Source organism: Lycorma delicatula, chromosome 2 (assembly GCF_047948215.1).
Source record: "Lycorma delicatula isolate Av1 chromosome 2, ASM4794821v1, whole genome shotgun sequence".
Lineage (NCBI taxonomy): Eukaryota > Metazoa > Arthropoda > Insecta > Hemiptera > Fulgoridae > Lycorma > Lycorma delicatula.
Window position 1 is genome coordinate 162496007 of NC_134456.1, and position 20620 is coordinate 162516626.

Sequence of the window (20620 nt, forward strand, 5' to 3'; positions counted from 1 at the left end):
TCTAATATTAATTTCTAGTCAGTATCAACTAATTAATGGTTTTAATACTTTCTTGTTTATCGTTTAGATTAAATAGTAAACACAACTGTAATTTTTTAAAACAGATCTGTTACTTTTATCACATTTAAAGGAAGTAAAGCAAACAAACAAAAAACTGTTCAGATGTTAACTGTTTTATTATTTGTCATCATTAAACTTGTAACAAAGAATCTATATGTTCTTTAACGTTCCCTGCTATTCTTGTTCACAAAACATCATAAGAATGAAAATTATTGCAGTAATTATTGTTCTTTTTTTTATTGCAATTAAGGAATCACATAATTTATTTTCAAACGAAAAACCTAGTTCCGCTTTGATATTTGAAAATGGTCAAGTGTTGTTACATAACGATAAAATTAGTTATAATATGCTGAAATCAAAACCGCAATTTATACAAATAACTGGATCATACTTAAATATAGTGAGTACATTAGTTTATTAAGATCCATACAATCAAAAATATTCTTATTATGAGTATAGTAAACTTGAATTAGAAAAATATTTATTTCTATGATTTTGTGAGAAATTTTTCTGCTCATGAGGACATCAAAAAATATAAATTATTTCTTTTATCCAATTAAGATTCAAGAAGTTATTGTTGGGTGCCAATCAAATCGGCTATTTAATTTTGCAATATTTAAGATCCCACAAAATTTTAACGTTTTAATTTTTAAAACATATATAATTTATATGTGAATTGTTTTATTACTCTATGAAAATAGAAAACTAATGCTATACAACTGCATATAATGATAAATTTTAACTGATAATGCCATTATTCTTTCATATACTGATTATTAGACATTTTGATATCACTTTTATACAAGTCATAATTATTCACACACATAGGATCCTGGTTGCCGATCCAACAAATCCTTGTTGCAATGTTTTCGGCTCCTATGTGTATGGGTTGCGTGATGATGACTGTAGAGGTTCAGGCAAAAAAATTCAAGCACTGCACTAATTAAGCAAAATCAATTGCTTGTGTTTAATGTACATAAATTTAATCAATTCATGTACATGTGTTCATATTTATAACAGGGTAGCCAAATTTATAACATTGTATGTACAACATGCGTAACAAAGTTAAAACTGTTTTTTTCCTATTAACGTCTGTTTTTAGGTTGTAAACTATTTGTTTAAATTAGTTATTCAAAAATTTTGTGAGATCTATATAGAGGTAAAAATTTCAATGAACTCTCCCTTCCACACATTGTAATTAATAACTTATATGAAAACTGGCTGGGGCAAATTCCCACCCTGCCTGACTAGAACAGATACTTTCTATTTACAGTAAAAATCATGAAACATCCAGAAATATTTTATATACTTACAGATGAAATGTTATTCCGCTCCTCTTCTTCTGTTTCTGGACAAGAACCACATAAGAACTTATCAGCGAATGCTGTTTAATCGCCATAGATGAATTAAAGCTCATCTGGGAGCAGTACACTGATGGATTGAAAAACAACCTACTTCAACATTACAGTGCACAATCCATTTATATATATCGATGGTCATGTCCACTAAATAATAGAAACTATAGACCTTTTTAATGATAAATGAGTAACCAGAACAAATATTAACAGTTCACTGATCCTTAATTTTGTCCGACTTTATACATGTGAAATATAAAAGATTATTTATAAAAGAATTACTGTTACTGAAAGAGTTATTGTTTTGTGAGTATTTGAGTCCTGGATTATTATTAATTTTAATTAAAGTAGAATTATTTTATTTAACAACTAGGTCCACATCACAGCTTTGTCTGCTCTATTTGGTTCCTTTTTTATTTATTTTTTTTTATGTTGAAGGAGAGGAAATCTCTATCAGACACCATCCATCTGCACACATATGGTAGTGTCCGGCTCTCACCAACTAAAATTCCTCCCCCTCAACAACACAAGGAGACTGCACCTGCCATAAGCACAACACAGTCTTTGGTGTAAATTACTAGATCGCCTGTTACAAATAGACCAGCAAGGAACACAGTGAAGCCCTTGGGTACTGACAAAACACATACATCCGCTCCAGGCCTAACTTAGCCTGGTCAAATTTTTTTTTTTTTTTTAACCTCCAGGACCACCTCCGGACACCATTAGGTATTGCTTTAGAGGATGAGATGAATGACAATTTTTGTAGCGTGTGAAAATGCCATGCCTGATCTTTTTTTCTTTTTTTTCTGTTTAGCCTCCAGGAATTACCGTTCAGGTATTACTTTAGAGGATGATATGTATGAGTGTAAATGAATTGTAGTCTTGTACAGTCTCAGTTCAATATTCCTGGGATATGTGGTTAATTGAAACCCTACCATCAAAAAGACCGGTATCTACGATCTAGTATTCAAAATTCGTATAGAAGTAATTCCTTTACTAGGTCTTGAACGCTGGAACTCTCGACTTTCAAATCAGCTGATTTGGGAAGACTCGTTCACCACTAGAGCAACCCTGTGGGTTGCCATGCCTGGTTTAACCTAACCTAATCTAACTGTCGTAAATGAAGGCCCCCTCGCAGGCTGGTCCCATCCTTCTTCCCGGCTCCCTTCATCACATGGACGTTCCTCATCAACTCGAAGACCGCATTTCATTCTTAACGCTAGCGGGCATGACATCAATTATGTTGTTCGTATCTTGCGAGCCCGTTACTGCTAATATCGCGCTCTTGGTTTCCCTTTTTATTTTTCTGCTTAGCCTCTGGAACCACCGTAAGGTATTACTTCAGAGGTTGAATGAGGATGATATGTATTAATGTAAATAAAATGTAGGCTTATACAGTCTCATGGCGACCACTCCTGAAATGTGTGAGTAATTGAAACCCACCCGCCAAAGAATACCGGTATCCACGATCTGGTATTCAAATCCACATAAAGGCTTTACTAGGATTTATCCACTTATCGCACATGAATATCACGTCCTTGACATCATCAAGATCGCCACAATACAGGCACATATCGTCCTCTCTGCGCTCCCTAATGCAGCTTATAGCATCCTGATACGATCTGAAGCAGCCATTACCGACACGAACTGATTAAGTAAATAATGTACCTTTCCAAATCCCCTCTATTAACCCACGGCGCAACCCATTTAATTAGCCTGTATCTTCCCTTGTCAGACTCATCCCATCTGGAACTGATACCTGTCTAGGAGAACACCATCAAGAAGACGCCCTATCTCCCCCCCCCTCCTAACAGTCATACCTGAACCGTGCCAGCAAATCTATCGGCAGCTTACTGGCGATGACGAACGCCGCCACAAAAGAGAAAATTCTGTAACACGAGCAGACTCGTGTCTGAGACATCCTTCTCTGGATCCACTCAAGGGTCAGTCTTTTATGCTGTGTATTTAGGGCTCTTAACCGTTCAGGTGCCCCATATAGCAGGATTGAGTTCACGACACTGGAGAACACACGCTGTTTCGAGGATCTTGGCCCGTTCACGTTGTGAGAAGCCTGCTCATTGTGGTTACCGTCCGTCTGCTTTTGTCGCGGTTTCAATTATATGTCTCCTAAAAAAAGTCTCTCATTCAGCCATACCTCAAGGTACTTCACTGAAGTACTGGGAAGCTCAGAGACATCTTGTACCTGGAAGGTGATGTGCCCCAGTCTCCGCCTTCCGGCCATGATCAATACCTTAGTCTTCTCCAGGACCATCCCTCTTGTACTTCATGATGGCCAACTTATATCTCTCAAAATATTACCAGTTATCTCCAATCCAAGTCCGTCTCATAGTTTAGTCTCTGGAATCGCCTTCGTGCTGACCAGCAAGCATTCGTCAGTTCGGCAAGTTCAGCCCACCATCAGTAGACCAGTTTGGCCCCCCGGCTTGGTCTCCTGCTGTCTCACAGATTTCCGTGACCACCTCTTCCGTGACCACGAGGACATCCAGCTTCATCGCATCCTCCTCTTCTAACCTGGCCGCGATTAATTCCCAGAAACTAATACAACCATCTAAGCATACCGCTACCCGGTAGACGCTGCTGTCCCCTGAGAACGCAGCGTTACCTCCAGCAAGATGATACGGTGATCGCTTAGTGGGATCTCATGCGAGATCGAACTTTGTCTCTCAAAATCCGATCTTTTCAGTATGGCCGCACAGAAATTCGGAGCGATCAGGGCCCTGATTCTTACTCGCAATATGACCTGGCTCCCAGCACTGAAACACGGTTCATGACAACCCAGCAAAGAACCCAGCCAGTTTGAATCTATACTTTGCAGTAATGGCTTTGGCCTATCTGACAGAAAGAATCACTGACGCGTTCTTAGTATCGCCATAAGCCGGCTTAACCGACGTTAGCTTAAAACTGTCATCCGGTCGGACCGCCTTAGCGATACCCTCGTTTATCGCGCCCTCATCAGTACTGGATTCGATTTTCTTGATATGGGCAACGACCCTTCTATCCGCCTTGCCACGGAAACAAACATCAACCTCCGCTACACATTCATGAAGAGTGAATATGGATTTCATTATTCATCCCTCTCCTAAGAGAGAGAATCTCGCCCAACTTACGACAGGCATACCTACGACAGTCTACAGCTTACGACAGTCTTACGCAGACAATCCACCAACTTTCAAAACAAGTGTTCTGGACTGGACAGCTCTCTCCTGTTTCTTTTTAGAGTCAGCTCCCTCCTTAGCCCCGATCTTGAATTCTCTGGGAAAGGAGACATCAAATGTCTGTCTTTGCCTTCTACCCGCGTACTTGAATAGGTATGCCTAATCTGCTATCTAGTAGACCAAATATCAACCCATGTGAGCCCTCCAAGATGTTTTTCATAGCCTCCTGGGCAGCGAGTATAGCTGGCTCTTCGCCTTATGCTGTATTTACAACTATAATGTAAGTACAACAACGATCTAAATTGAGGTCATCGCTCATTAGGATCAACCCGTCGTTATTCTCTCTAATCAGGTGCTCGGACTTAACCTTTCTTTCCTTCGAGAAGTTTCTTAAGATATAGGGACCTATCCTTGACTCTTTTGGCGTATCCGGTGTCTCCAATGGCCAGATCGTAGATCAGAACAAACGGCTCTATCATTGACAGAGAACAACGACTCTTTAACTTCAGTGGTTCCGACAAGCACCTCCGAGGGCTATCTCCTCGACACTAGCCAGACAAACTCGTAGTCAGAGACTCCCTCCTCCTGCAGAATCCTAATATCTAGAACATCAACCTTTTTGCGGTCTCTGTCGCGACAGTCAAACAACCTAACGATACATTCGGCGTCTCCCAGTTTTCTCTTAAGTCCAGTCAGCTGAGTAACGAGATCCAGCTTCACATCGGCCTGCTTCAGTTCGCGATTAGCGTTCTTATATGTGACCGCGGATCATTTTAGTGATGTCCCCGATCCTGCCAACAAGCCCGTCAAACAGCATCGCCGACGTCTATAAGGATTTTGTTTCGAAATTCCATTTAAAGCTAAAAAATAAAAAAGGAAATAAGCAGCTAGTTACTAATAATAACTACTAAAAAACAACAACACTACAAGTATAAACGACAACACACAGGTATATTAACTTAACGGCACACAGGCACATTAACCTAATGTTTGGCTTAGCCAAAACGTGTAGTACAGTCAGATGTTGAGCAATTTAGTATAGTATTTACGAGTAGATTTTAAACAATGATTGAAAATTTTTCAATTCAAAATTTTACCTGTTTTCACCCCTTTCAAGGTCTAATTTCAGAAATCTAGAAACTGGTTTTTAGATATTTACATGAAGATTATACATACCAAAAATCAAGTTGATATCTTCATTTTTTTACCGAGAGATTCAAAAATTAGTCGGGTTTCAAACAAAATTCAAAGATCCATTTTAACTCTTTAAACTCGGAATTTCATAAAATTTCGAAATTGGTTTTATATATCCGCATGAAAATTATACACCCCAAAAATGAAGTTGATCTCTACATTTGTTACGGAGAAATTCATAAAATAGTAAATTTCACTGTTAATTCATTTTAACACTTTATACTGGGAATTTAAAAAAATTCTTTCAGCTATGCAGTTACGCCATAAGGAGAACATATATATAAATTTTCATCAATTTATCTTCAGCAATTTTTGCTGGTCATCGGTTATAAGTGACTCATGTTGTTTTATATAGATAAAATTTTAGTTTATTTAAAATGTGGGAAAAAAACACGCTTAAATAAAATTAAACAATAAAAAACAAACAAAAAAATCATTCTGGAAGTTTGATAAGGTATGTGGCTATTCCACATCTCAGTAATTGTCCCGTATACGAGAATTTAAAAAAAATGTATATACACTTTATTTACAGTTAACCCTTTTACTCTGTTAAAAAGAAATGAAACCGTTAAATCTGATAAATCAGAGAAGAAAAAATAGCTATTAAAATTTCAAAAACTTAAATGTAAATTGTAATTTTTTTAAGTACTTTTTGTTTGCAGGATTCATATTATTCAATCATAATTATTATAAAGCTTCCTGATAGTAATAGTTTTGAAGTGATCTACTGTGCGCTTAATCTGAAGGTATGATATAAAACATAGAAACTTACGGTGAAGAGTATAGAATAATATTCAAATCATTATAATTATTTTTTCTCATTTTACTATTTTATTATTTATTAAAACGAATTGGTAACGAATTTAATAATTGGTCAAATGACGCTTAAAGATCATCATAGGGTCTTACTTATTCTCCTTCAACAAAATCTGTTGAAGGAAATTTTTAATTTCTGTAATTAATCATTTTGGTCACCAAATACCGAAAGAAAACTAAGGAAAATATTCCTATTTATTTAACTTGAACTGCAGTTTTAGTTTGCTTTACTAGAATAACAGGCGCAGTAAACTGTTGACTAAAACTTTTATAAGATAACTGCAGAAAAGGTAATGAGAAGTTAGAACGGGTTTTTTTTAATGCTCCAGGAACTATTAAAATTATTTATTATAACATTTCTTTGTTGAGGTTCAAAGCACTTTTAGGCTATTTGAAAACGGTTTTATTAAAAAAAAAATTATTTATAATATAAATATATTTTTTAATATTAAAAACTATATATTTTTTTGAAAAAATAAAAAAGGTTTTCTTTCGGTATTTGGTGACAAAAATGATTAATTACAGAAATTAAAAATTTCCTTCAACAGATTTTTTTAATACTAACAGAAGTAAATAACATTCGTTGTTCCTTTTTTACTGATCAGCTGCGTGAAATGACTGGTGGGGTTTAAAGAAGTCAACAATGAATGAAATAAAAATGTTTGTAGTCGACTATTAAATTCACACTGTATTAGTGCTTAAAAAAACTAAAAAAAAAAAATAATAATAAAATAAAAACACTAGCACTGTGTTTAAAGGATGCATTACCTAATTTTACTTATCCATTTGGTAATTTTTTTAAATACGAAAAATAACATTAGAATTATTATTACTATTATCGCAAACCGCTTTTAGGTAGATTTCATAAGAAAGCTACCTATTGTAATGGGTACCATGATTCAAATTTCGACATATCTTCACGTTTCACATTCCCAGACCCCAAACCACCGTCAGCTCAAAAATGTATATATATAAAGTGAGATATATATATATATATATATCTCACTTTATTGTGGACACGATAACTACGGTGATTTTGCCCCAATCACTTTCAAATTGTTCTTTAAAAATAACTCGTCACAAAATCTCGGTCGAGTTTGTTAACAGCTAAAATCGGACCACGGGGTAGAAATGGGGAACTTTTTCGAAAAAATAAAATATTGCTATAATTTTCTTATTAAGTAAAATATCGAATTCGTTTAAAGTTCCTACTATTCTCTGGACAAAGGCCTAAAAAACTTACATAAGTAACGTTTTTTGATATCACCAATCATTGGCCCAGAGAGTGGAAAAAATTGGATTTTTAAACAAAAAAATTCATACTTTCCTTAATAGGCACACTATCGAATCGGTTTAAAATAGTCGTTAGTCCTCCAAACATTACTTAAAACTTTTGTCTGAAACAATTTTTGATATGGACCAACCCTTACGGCCAGGGATGACCAAAATGCTGCTGGAATTGTAAGATTCCAGCAGCATTGTCTTATGCTAAACATCTGAAACTTTTTTTCACATGCAACCATTGTCGTATTAAGTAAATTTGAAATTTTTCTTAACTTAAGGTGGAAATATTTTTTATACCCTACTTAGCACCGGTAAAATCTACCTCCGCCTTCCGGCGTGCCGAAAAGGATTTTTTATCTTACAGGAGCACTCCATTTAAAAGACTACATTTCCACAGTTAAGAGTATGCTTTTTTGTGTCCTGTTTGTTCTTTTATTGTAGTTGCTTAATCTGATGACTTACAACTTAATAAAAACTACTTTATCGCTTATACCCCGTATTTATTTATAAAATTAGATAACTTTTATCAAAACATAATAACTCGGTTTCTGTATTATGTTAGTCAATAAATATTTAAATTATTATTACTTAACTCCGTCTGCATGTCAGTTTAATGACACTACTTATTAATTTTTTTTTAATGAAATATGACTTATAAATGGCAACCTGCAACCACCGTACATAACTTTTCAACATCTAAGCTCTTTCAAAAATATCTTTATTTTATAGGAAGAACATTATATTAGCTTGTTTGTTTACTTCAAACGGCTTTTTATAATTATAGTTGCCTAACGGCACAAAACTATTACTTTTTTTACATACGTTTATTTTTTAACAATCGAACGCTCAAAACCTTTAAATATTTTCCTTTACATCTTTAAATGGCCTTATTATGGCCATAGATTTTTTTCTGATCGTAACAAAAATGGTGCTCGGTCACTAAGTAATTTTTCATAGTGTACTCGTTATTATATTTTTTATTGATTATGTTTCTATTACTCTGTTTTCATTATTCGTTTTCAAATTAATTAAAGATTAACTAAATCAGCCTTTTCATATTTCTTTCTACCTAATCCCAACAAGAAAACAAAACTGAGTAATATTTTTAAAATATTACTCATGTTTAGTCCTACCATTCCACTTGAAATATTCAACAGGAAAAATGTAATCATTCTTGTGTTTCAGATGATTAGTTCTTACTATTAAAATAGATGGAAACGGAAGACTGTTTTTTTTTTTTTGAAAAATTTAATCGATCTGACTTAATAACTTCACTATAAAATAAGACCAGAGCTGAATGATACGAGATTTTATTTAATTTTAAAAATTATAGCTGTAGCTACTTAATTCATTTAGGGAAATATTAAAGGCTACATTTATATTTAAAGTGTTAAACTGTGAATAAAAATTTCGTTAAATTTCTGGTTTATAAATTAATCATATGGTAAAATGTTTCACTATTATATTTTTCGTACAGGGGAAGGATCTTAAAGAAGGAGTGTTTTTAAATCAATTAAAAGAAGAGAATATCTACATCAGTAAGTAAAATTTACAATTAATAAAACGCATTATAAAGAAAAAATGTATAATTATAATCAGTAATTTGATAAGGATACCAGGAATAAATCATGACAAAATAAATAAAAATTACATTAAACAAAATAAAAGTATAAATATCCTTATAAAAATTAGATTTAGTTTAAAATAAAAAAAACAAAAATAAATTGGGTTATAAACCCAAGCACTGTTGCTTTTTACTAGATTTCAAGTTCATTACTGAATGGAAATTAAGTATTCCAGACGACAAGTAATACAATACTTCAGAAAGTAAATACTCTAAAGTGCGGAAACCGTAATGTTGTCAGGCGAATGCGAACATACGGACTATTGTTTCATGTTACATAATCAAATTTTTTTTTTGTTTTTAAATAATTTTTTTAAAAAGTAGTGAACAGTTATTGTAAAATTCAACATTTTCCACGGGTAATGTTTCCCCGATTTAGTTCACATGCTAAATTTATGGAAATTATTTTTTTTTTTTTGGATTAAAATAGATTTAAATGAATAGTAACAAATAGTTCTTTGCACATAAAGATAAAAATTGAATTGCGACTAAAATGATTTGCAACTAATGAATTTTAAGTTCGTAAAATGCAAACATATAGAGATTATTCCTGTAGAAAAAATGTTTTTATAAAGCGATTGCAAAAACTCGAGTTGAACTGATTTACAATCAATTTTATTTTAACTTACTCTTACAAGAAGTGTCAGTTAGCCAAGTAACTATTAAACCAATGCAATACCGGTTCATTTACATATCTTAAAGTTTCCCCAACATTACTGAATGAGAACTCATATTAAATGCATACTAAAAGATAGTGAATAAAATGAATTATTTTCAAATTTATGTGTTTTGAAAAAAAAATCAGGGAATAACTACCAGACTCTTCCTAAAACCATATTTTTGACTGTTCTTCAAAAATTCATTCTTCTCAACGTATTTATAAGATCTTTAGTGTACATTTTCATAATTGATATTATACGGAAAGCATCGAAATCAGCCAATAATTTGATACAGCACCGTGAAAACCATGTTTTTAAATGGATTGAACTGTTGCACTCTTTAAAATAGTCAAAAAACATCTTCCCTGATATGTATGTTAAAAGAATTATAACAAGAATACTTGGTTTTTCATTGAAACATTTAAGGTCAGAAATTCTTAATAAATCAATTCCCACAGATTTCTTTTCATTAAAAGATAAAATAATTTCCTTATTTTCTTTATCGATGATAGCTGATATCTGAAATGCTACTTTAGTTACAACAGTGGCTAGTAAATTAAAGCGTTATGTTACAATCACGCTTAAGTACACTGATTCCATTAATAAATTACTGATTTCAGCAAACTGTTTAATAATAATATCAATAATACATCAATCAATATGTCCGAAAGTTTTTAATTAAATCTCCAATTTCTAATCCTGATTTCCCCACAGTTTATTTACCAGCTTCTATGATTTTTAACATCATCTATATTTATCAAAATAAATTTAATTTATTAAAGTAAAATTCATTAGTTCATTTTTTTAATTTTTCAATTTAATGGATTGTGGAAGGTGTTTATGGTTTTACAATTGGATAACTACAATTTTCAGAAAGTTTATTTCTTTCTTTAATATGGTTCACAAAATCCGATGTCATCCATTTCTTTTTACACCGCTATTTATTACTAATAATTAAAAGGGATTTTTTAGAAATTTATCAAATAATTACAAAAGTTCTCAGAATTTAAAAAAAAGAAAAAACGCAATCATTAAAATTAATATTTAACATTTTTCTAATTTAATTTACATTAAATGCTGAGTCAACATTTTTTATATTATCATTTTTTATTATTAAATCATAAATATAAATATTATTATTGGATAGTTACTATTAAAAAGTAATCAGAGGTCATTGTTGATACCAAAATGTGAAATGAATGACAAGGGGTAGACATAAAATTGCATTATTAATAGTAGATTGTATTAAATTTCCATTTACTACTTTGTCACTTATAAACGGGTTTATATTTCGCTTAAATTGAAATAAGAGAGTATAAGAGATCAGTACATTTATCCAAGTAGATTCTATACTCAGGTTAGTATTGGAATCTCCAATACGTACTTTTAATATCGTAATTTCTGTCAAAAACGATGAGAAAGTTTATTAGGAAATAAAATATACTTAAATTTGGTGGCCGATGCAGTTTTATAGGTTGTCATTTCAATGCGCTTATCGATTCAAAAACACTAACCTTCAAAATTAACAACAAAATTATTGACATAACTACTGTGTCAGATAAAGCAGTCACTTCTATGACTGCTTTTTAATTTACTTATCTGATAAATTAACCTATCTAAAAGATCATCTCCTCCTTATTCACCACCAATATTATTTGAAGAACAAGGATTCCTAATAATAACTAAAATTTTATTTCAATGTTTACGAATTGAGAGAATATTTAAATAAATTCTCTCACATCTTTCACATTGGTAGACATCTCATATAAATAGTATTACTATAAATTAAAGACACTAATAATTATAAAATAAAATAATTTATATCGTGAAAAGGATAAGAAAAATCGATATTAGAAAAAAAGGTCTGATATCAAATCATTTTTGTGATTTGATAGACCTTTTTTTAGAAATATAATAATAATAATAAATTAAGAGAGTATTATTAATAGTAAGTTTGCACACACACACACACACACACACACACACACACACACACACACACACACACACACACACACACACACACACACACACACAAACACACACACAGTGAGAGAGAGAGAGAGAGAGAGAGATTTATACATGTTTATATATATATATACTATCTTAAAAATATAAATATTTTAAATAAGTCAATTCAACTTAGTAAAGAGAGACTTCAATCTAAATTAAAAAATGACGATTAGTTAACTACATTAAAATAAATTATTATTTAAAAATAATGAATAATAGCTAATAAATAAATAACAATGGTAACAAAAAATATTTAAAATTGATCGCAAAAAAGATACCATAATCATAACTGTTAACAATAGAAACAGATAACAGAAGTGCCTTTGGAAATTGATAACAAAAACGTAATAATTGTATTTTATTTTATTTTATTATGTTTTTTTTTTTAATAATCATACTTTACAAACATCAATAAGGATTAACTTCAATGTTCATAGTACAATACAAAAACTAAATAAAATTTAAAACGAATTTAAATATAAAAATAAAATATGCCTTTCATAAACAACCAACTTATATAAATAATACAGAAAACACGGTGCAGTATTCAGTTTCATCACTTAAATTATATAAAAATAATTTCTAGTAATAATTAAAAGTTTACTTTTAAATAATAAAATTATTATTAATTCAATAATATACCTGTGAGCAACATCTTTTAATGAGTTAATAAAATCCCCAAAGTTATTAACTTACGTTAATTTTTCGATATATTTATTGTTCCTTTTTTGACTACCCTTTTTTAAAAATTTTACTTTTTTATCAATGTCATCTAAATTACTTGAACTTTCAGTTAGCTGCATTATTAAATTCTTGAGTTAAATTTTTGACATCTTTCAGTTAATTTACAGTGATCTGAAAATTTAAATTGATTTTTAGTTCCTTGTACGAAGTAAAAGAAGTATTGTGATCGCGAACAATTTTGGTTTTCTGCTTTCAATGGAAATCATTGAATCATTTCTAAACATCTCTGAATCCATTTTGACTAGTTTCGGCGTGACGTCTGTACGTACGTAGTATCTCGCATAATTCAAAAACGATTAGCCGTAGGATGTTGAAATTTTGGATGTAGGACTGTTGTAACATCTAGTTAAGCATGTCCCTTTTTGATTGCAATCGACTAAATCAAAAGTGTCCAAAATACCCCATTTTAAAAGAAAAAAAATTGATTTTGGACTTTTTCTTAACTGCAATAAAAAGCCCTCATTGAGAGATTTTCAACGATATATCAAAGTGGTGCTCATTTTCCTGAGTTATAGCCAAATGAAATTTTAATTAATGAAATATTTGGATCTTACAAGGGGAAGGCACATTCAGACTTCGTCTCCTTTTTTTTAACTTTTTTTTTTTAACTTTAATTATATTGATTTATTAATAATTATTAATCTCCCATTGTAAAAAAACTCACCGATAAATAATAATTCAATAATGACAATAAAAAAAATACCAAAAAATATCAGAAGTTATTAATGAAATAAAATTTATGTACTTTTCATTTTAAAATGATGTGTATATGTAATTTTATTGGCGTAAAAGGAAGTTATGTGGTGTCCACATCAGATTTTATAATTGAATAAAACAAAACAACCCTTTACAGGATATTGTGGTCGACGATTTTGTTGTTCATAACGTCATGTCAATTTTTTTTCGTATTGGACATAAATTATTTTCGATTGAAAAACTTTTATTTTATATTACAATTTCAGTGAAAAGATTTTGTTTAAAGCACGTTTAATTAATGATTTTGATATTAAACTAATTAACAATTTATCTTAAGGAAGTCGATAATATGTAACATGAAAGTTACATAAAGAGATTTAATTATTTTATTCAGATGCCTGTTAATGTTTATCAGTTTCTGATAAATTTTACTCTTTGCAACTTTAGTAACTTTTATTGTAATTTATTTCTGATAGATATCTTTATTTAAGATCGATATGTTTTCAAAGTTAATGTAACAGAACTGATTATTGTGTGGTTTTAGTGTTTAATAACGACATTCTTTTATTATCGATTTAAATATACGAGTACATATCCCAATTGTGGAGAAATTAGAAATGAAATCAATGGTTTAAATAGATTGTTACAAAGTCGTTAATAACCTTGCCTGAACAATATCTCTATCGGCTCAGGCTGTAGTTAATGGTGCTGAATATAAGGCCGACTGTAGATTTATACACCATAGTGAACCTGGTTTAGAGCAGTATATTACGCCACGATCTTGGTTCCTCTTCTGGTTCCGATAATAGCTGCTGAGTTTAAATAAAACAGAAACTCCTCTCCGTATTGTTTATTGTTTAATGTTTTATTTTATATATATATATATATATTTTTTAAGGAGAGGTGAAGTAATTACAGTATTCAAGTTGTACGATAATCGGTTATTAGCAATTATAGATCTATTTCATGCTTAGCGTTTTTTCTAAAGTTAATGGGAAGATAGTTAAAATTAAGTTACTTAGACTGGAATCAGATATAATGTTCAGGATGTCATTGATGCATTATTTAATCCGATTAAATTTATTAAAAATTAGGACCGACATAATAAAAAAAATAATTATCATTTTTCTTGATCTTGTGATTGCCTTTGATTCAATAAACAGTATAAAATTAATTAAATTGTTTTTATATAGGATTAGAGGTATTACATCAAATTTGATTAAGAGTTACCTAACAAATTCGATTCAACTGATGTAAACAAAAAGAATCAACAGCAATGAAAATAAAATTGATTAAGATGTTATTCTTGCTAGAAAGTTGGACCATTGTTATTTTTAATTTTTATTTATGGTGTTTTTTTTTTAATTTAGCATTATTGGGATGCTTAATTCGTTTGCTGGTGACTTTCACCAGCCAACGAATTATTGTTATTGATTAGGTCACTAAAATGAAGTTATAATACGGCAATGAAGAATCTGTATCTTATTACAAACAGGTTCGAAACAATTTAATAAAGTTTAATGCTTCTAAAAAAAATATACTCGTATGCCAATTTTTCTAACTGAAAAATCAAAATCTGTCGTTTGGAATCTATCTTGCAAATTTTTCCAAATTTTAAAATGATTGTAAGTCTCTGGACAAGTTGAGTTTTACAAGTACTTTGGAGTTGTTTTGGTATGAAAATTTGCTAGTCCCCGTGGAAGTAGCATACAACTCTGATCCATGTTCACTACATAAATATAAATTGAATTACCTCGTACAATTTCCTGAAAAATATCTAAATTATTCGACTAGAATGAATTTAAAAAAACTTATTATACATATCATACTGTATTAATGTATGGAATTATTTCAAAAGGTGGAACTTCAGAAAACAGAGCCTTTGTTAATTACATTAGAAGCGTTATCAGAATTACTTTAAGGAAAACTAGAAAGTATCCCTGAAGTTTATTGTTTGCCGAAATGGGGTTCTTATTATTCATCAGTTGTTTATTTGGAAACTTTCTGTTTTCATTTATAAAATTCGACGAAAAATTGTTGGAACCGTCAATTACAAATACAACACAAGATTATCTGCATCTGTTAGGATTCGTATCGCTAAATTATCCGGTTGAATTACGATTATAGTTCCCGTTATTTCACTCATATCCTCTACGGAAGATATCCACAATTGTTGAAAACACTGGATTGCTTTAAATTCCTGCTCCTCTAAACAAAAAAAAAAAAACAAAATATGTAATTGACTTAGCATTAAACTTTTTGTCGATTTACTGAAAATGAACGACTATTATAAATTTCATCATGTGTGAGAGTACATGAGCGTGCGTAAGGGTACTGTGTTTTAAAAACGTATTGCTGCCGGCCTCTGTGACGCGAGTGATAGCGTCTCTGCCTTTCATCCGGAGGTCCCGGGTTCGAATCCAGGTCAGGCGTGACATTTTCACACGCGCTACAAAGTATTGCTATTTTTTATTTGTTTTATTAAAGATTGCACCGATAGTTACGATGAATATCAAGATATCTGAATATCAAGATCTCTAATTTTCTAATCACTTCTACACCCAAAGTACGCTACAACGTATGCATATTTGCAATCATTATTTTTTTCTAGGTTCTACTTTGCTAGAGCAACCTTTTAAATACGACATTAAACTTTTAGTACAATTTCTCTCCACTATCAGTCTCATTAGTAACTATTAAAACCTGTATACGTATCGTTTATCACTATCTGCAAACAATTTTATTTGTGACAAAGCCGCCTTCCTTTTTTTCTTATTAACTTCTCTCATTTGACGAAATCAACATGATTTTACATCAATTATGTAAAAATTCTGTTTTTTAAACTGTAGATGCAAATTTACTATCCATTTTTCTTCGTAAGCGATACACTGCTTCAATACCATTTTGGTCGAATGGAATTCTTACAATATTTTGAATTATATACCTTCTTACCCGATACATTTTCAAAATATTTTCTTTAAAAGTAAGTAATTCGATATTAACAATTCTGTTTCATTGTTCTTAAGACGGCAAGCCACACGACGGTCTACAATTTCAGTATCCTTTGAACTATTAACCCTGAAATTTAACAACAATCTTGTTAACGTCTACTCGTTAGTTTATTACAAAAAATTCTAAAAATGCTCCTTCATATTGGCTCAAAATATTAAACAATTTCGAAATATATTCTTCAAAAAATGTATAATCATTACTCCTTTTACAATTTAAACACTGTCGAAGTTTTTATTTCTTCATTCATACTTTTCCACGTCGATCAATGATTGTTTATTAATGAAAGAAAAATTGCATTTTTTTATTACACGATCCACATCTAGGAATAAATTATCGTTCCCTGGTAAATCTTTGTTACAATAAAAACATGTAACAAAGATCTTTGTTATATTCGTAATATTATTTAAATTAAAATTAAAAACATAAAAATATACGCTACAAAATACGCTTTGAAAAACTTATAGTAATTTTAATCAAAAGCAAGTATTGAATGTCTGCATTCAGTTAGATAAGTGAGCACTGTTAAAATACATCTGTCCTGCAACAGTACTGAACAATTAATTTTAAAGTGTAAAATAATAAACGAAAATAAAAACCACTAATGTAAGCGTAAATTAACGTAATCATAAAGTAATTTAGAGATTTCTGACCGAAAATTGCAATCTACTTATTTTTATTAATTAAATTTTAATATAATTATTATGCAATTAGTATCAGAAACAATTTATAATAGTCAAAAGAATCTGTCAGTAGATCTGATCTTGTAACTTATGTAATACACGTAATCTTCTATATCCATTGTTATTTTGAGAAGGTAAGGTCATTCTGAATTAAGGAACTAACTATTCAGGAATATGTTGACTAAATTTAATGTAATCTACAACTTTATGTAATTGGGAAGTGGTTCTAATACTTTAATCTATTTCTAATTTTATTCTGTAGTTTTTATAAAATAATGTTTTAATGATACTATATGCAACTAATTCTTCAAATGGAAGAAGATTTTTAAATGTCATCGTACCTACTTGAAACAATATTATTATTTTAGTAGGAAAAAATTTTATTGTTCTGATAATACAATCTGTATACATGAATACACAAGTATATTAACCGATATTGACCAATGTACTCGTATATTTTTGTATCCGTATATATAGTACGAGTGTTTCATCAGCACAATGGAAAATTAAACCGTTTAAATTAAAGGGATTTATAATATTTACCTTGAACTAACCTCAAGTTTAAGAGAGAAGTTGACGTACAGATTCATCCGACTTTACCATAAGTGTGTTGTTATTAAAGTAGTTTTTTTATTTAGATAGGTTTTTAATGAACTCTTTTCTTATTAATATAATAATAAGCAAAAATAATAATAATGTTTAAGCAAGTGCGATGACTTTTAAAGATTTTCCATTTGAAGAATTAAAATTGCACGTATATTAGAAACAGATTAAAACCATTACAAGACTACAATAAATTTAGTCAACGTATTTTACAACAAGATTGGACATTATGCCGAATCAGTTTTTCAAATAGATTTGGATAAATGGTATCAAATAATTTTGATAAATAAGATGACAATCTGTTGCTCTTATTGACATTCACTGATCTACATTTTGCATTTGTGAATTTCCTTATAAGGTTATTATGGGATTTCTGATTTTAAAACCGTAAAATACGTGAAAATATATGAATTTTCACAGTTTGGGAGAAATGATTTCGTTCAAAGATTCTAAGATTTTAACCGAGGGGATTCTTCGTAAATAATTTAAGAATACAAAATAATAATAGTGATATAATCCAACAAAATAAGCAAGTATTTATTAAAACTTCATTAAAAATAATTTAGTATTTGATTGAATTTTTTTTTAATAACGTGATCTCTTTTTGTTTTTTAATAGATTTTATCTTTCCTAGTGAGCATACGGTATTTAACTTAAATTACGATGATCAGAATATGTATGTGATTTACAGTCCGCATTCTCGTCCAATTAAAAAAGATACTTTGGAAAATTTTCCGTATACTATATTCACTTTGGATGAAAGCGATTGTGAATTAGTACAATTTTCTAAGAGCAGTAAAATCACAGAGTTCGATGTATTAACAAAATCTAGAGTGAAATATAGTTACATCAAAATACGACTGGTCAGGAGTAAGACGATGTTGAACGACGTGGCTAGAAAGAAGTTCTTCAGTACAATGGTTAAACGTGAAAATACTATAAAAAACGATTGACTTTACTTTAATTACAAATTTATTTAATTGGAATTTAATTAAAAAAATTAATTATCAAATAAATTTTAAATAAAGTATTAATTTTTTTTGTTTTATTTTGTTATTACATACATGATATTTGTTATGCAATATTTTAAAACTACCACCATTTTTAAAATATAAGTAGCAATTCAAATAAAAAAATAGCAAAGTTATTCTTCATTTACAGATTCTAAAATTGACGGAAAACTGTGCTTCAAAGTTGAAATTTGAAACGGTAATCTAAAAATTGGATTAATGGAATACATATTTAATCACTAGTATTATTTTCCTCTTGTTTTCATCAAATTATTTTATTTATATAGAACGGTGAATATAGTCGTTTTTTTTTAAATTACGCTATTTGCGTATATTAATTAGTAATAGAAGAATTAAAATAAATAGAATAATACTCATATATGAATTAAATGTTTTCTCATTTCATTTCATTAATACTAGGATATTCATGTATGAATATATTAAGAATTTCTTCGTAGGTTAAGTCTTAAGTCTTCATTTATATCTTGTAATCCTTCGCTAATTAATTTATGTAAGTACAGCTGTGTAAACCACCACAAACGAAGTAATTGTATGTTGTTAGTTGCGTTTTACTAACAGATCTCCGAGCATACATAATATTTAGCATATATAACAAAACTTTTGTTGAAGTAAATTAATTTCTTCTCAGACTAAACTTCTCAGAGGGAAGCTAGATTTTCCAAATTTCCTGGAGTTAACAATTTTTCTAAAATTTAGTGAATAATATTTTACTTTTTCCACCGGTGTTTTCGTTTTACCACTCAGAAAAAACCGAATGCGCAAATTATAGGGTGCCACGTAAAATATATGAAGATTCCATCCCATATACCGAATCTAACAAACAAAAATTATTCTGTAACTTTTTGAATTGAATCGATACCTATACTTGAAATATTGGACAAACGGTTAAATTAAAATTCAAAATCATTTACCGTTATCGTTTCCTTCTCGAGGGATAATTAAACACTAGTAAATATCAAAAGAATCGATAAATACAGATAATAATGAAGTTGGGCTGTAGTTTCATAAATCGAGAACAAAATCAATCTTATAAAGACGAATTACAAAGAAGGCAATGAAGAAATATGCCACTTGTGAAAGATAATTAAATTTGGAAGAGGAACAGTAATAACATCTTCAAAAATAGTAAATGAATTTCATCGATATGATGTGAATTTTTACATTCAAAATAGTATTTATCAATCGTTGAGTATTAACCGAAAATAAAACTATCGATTCATCAACAAAACAAAAAAAAAACCAAATAAATGAATGACATTATTACCCACTGATATTAATCAACGCAATAATGCAAGAATATTTAGCAAGGCGCAATATTTAAATAATTTGATGTTATAGGATTATGTGTAAAGTGAACATCTTTTCTTATGAGATATGTCGATGAACTATCAAATTATTTCCTACAGAACTCTAATCAGCTTCATTTGATGTATGTCTTAAATTTATTTTCTGTTATGATGCAGGAATATATGTGGCGATATCTACTAGAGCTTGTTTTCAGAATATTTACGTTTATTTTATTAAATATCTATATGGTTAGATCAGTCAGAACATGATGAAGGTTATTATATCAATCGTTATTACGTAGCATAATGCTTCTTAGAAGTATTTATCTGTACCTAATAACTCATCAAATCAAGAAGGGGATGAAAACAGCACGAACATAAGAAAAA

General features: G+C 30.2%; 1 protein-coding gene across 1 annotated transcript; it reads left to right on the forward strand.

The window, feature by feature from the left end:
- Window positions 1-174: 174 nt before the first annotated feature.
- On the forward strand, window positions 175-18950 carry LOC142320297 (uncharacterized). Its single transcript, XM_075358003.1, has 4 exons — window positions 175-460; window positions 6448-6531; window positions 9363-9423; window positions 18535-18950. The coding sequence occupies exons 1-4, from the start codon at window positions 215-217 to the stop codon at window positions 18867-18869; spliced, it is 726 nt and encodes a 241-aa protein (XP_075214118.1). The 5' UTR covers window positions 175-214; the 3' UTR covers window positions 18870-18950.
- Window positions 18951-20620: the final 1670 nt, after the last annotated feature.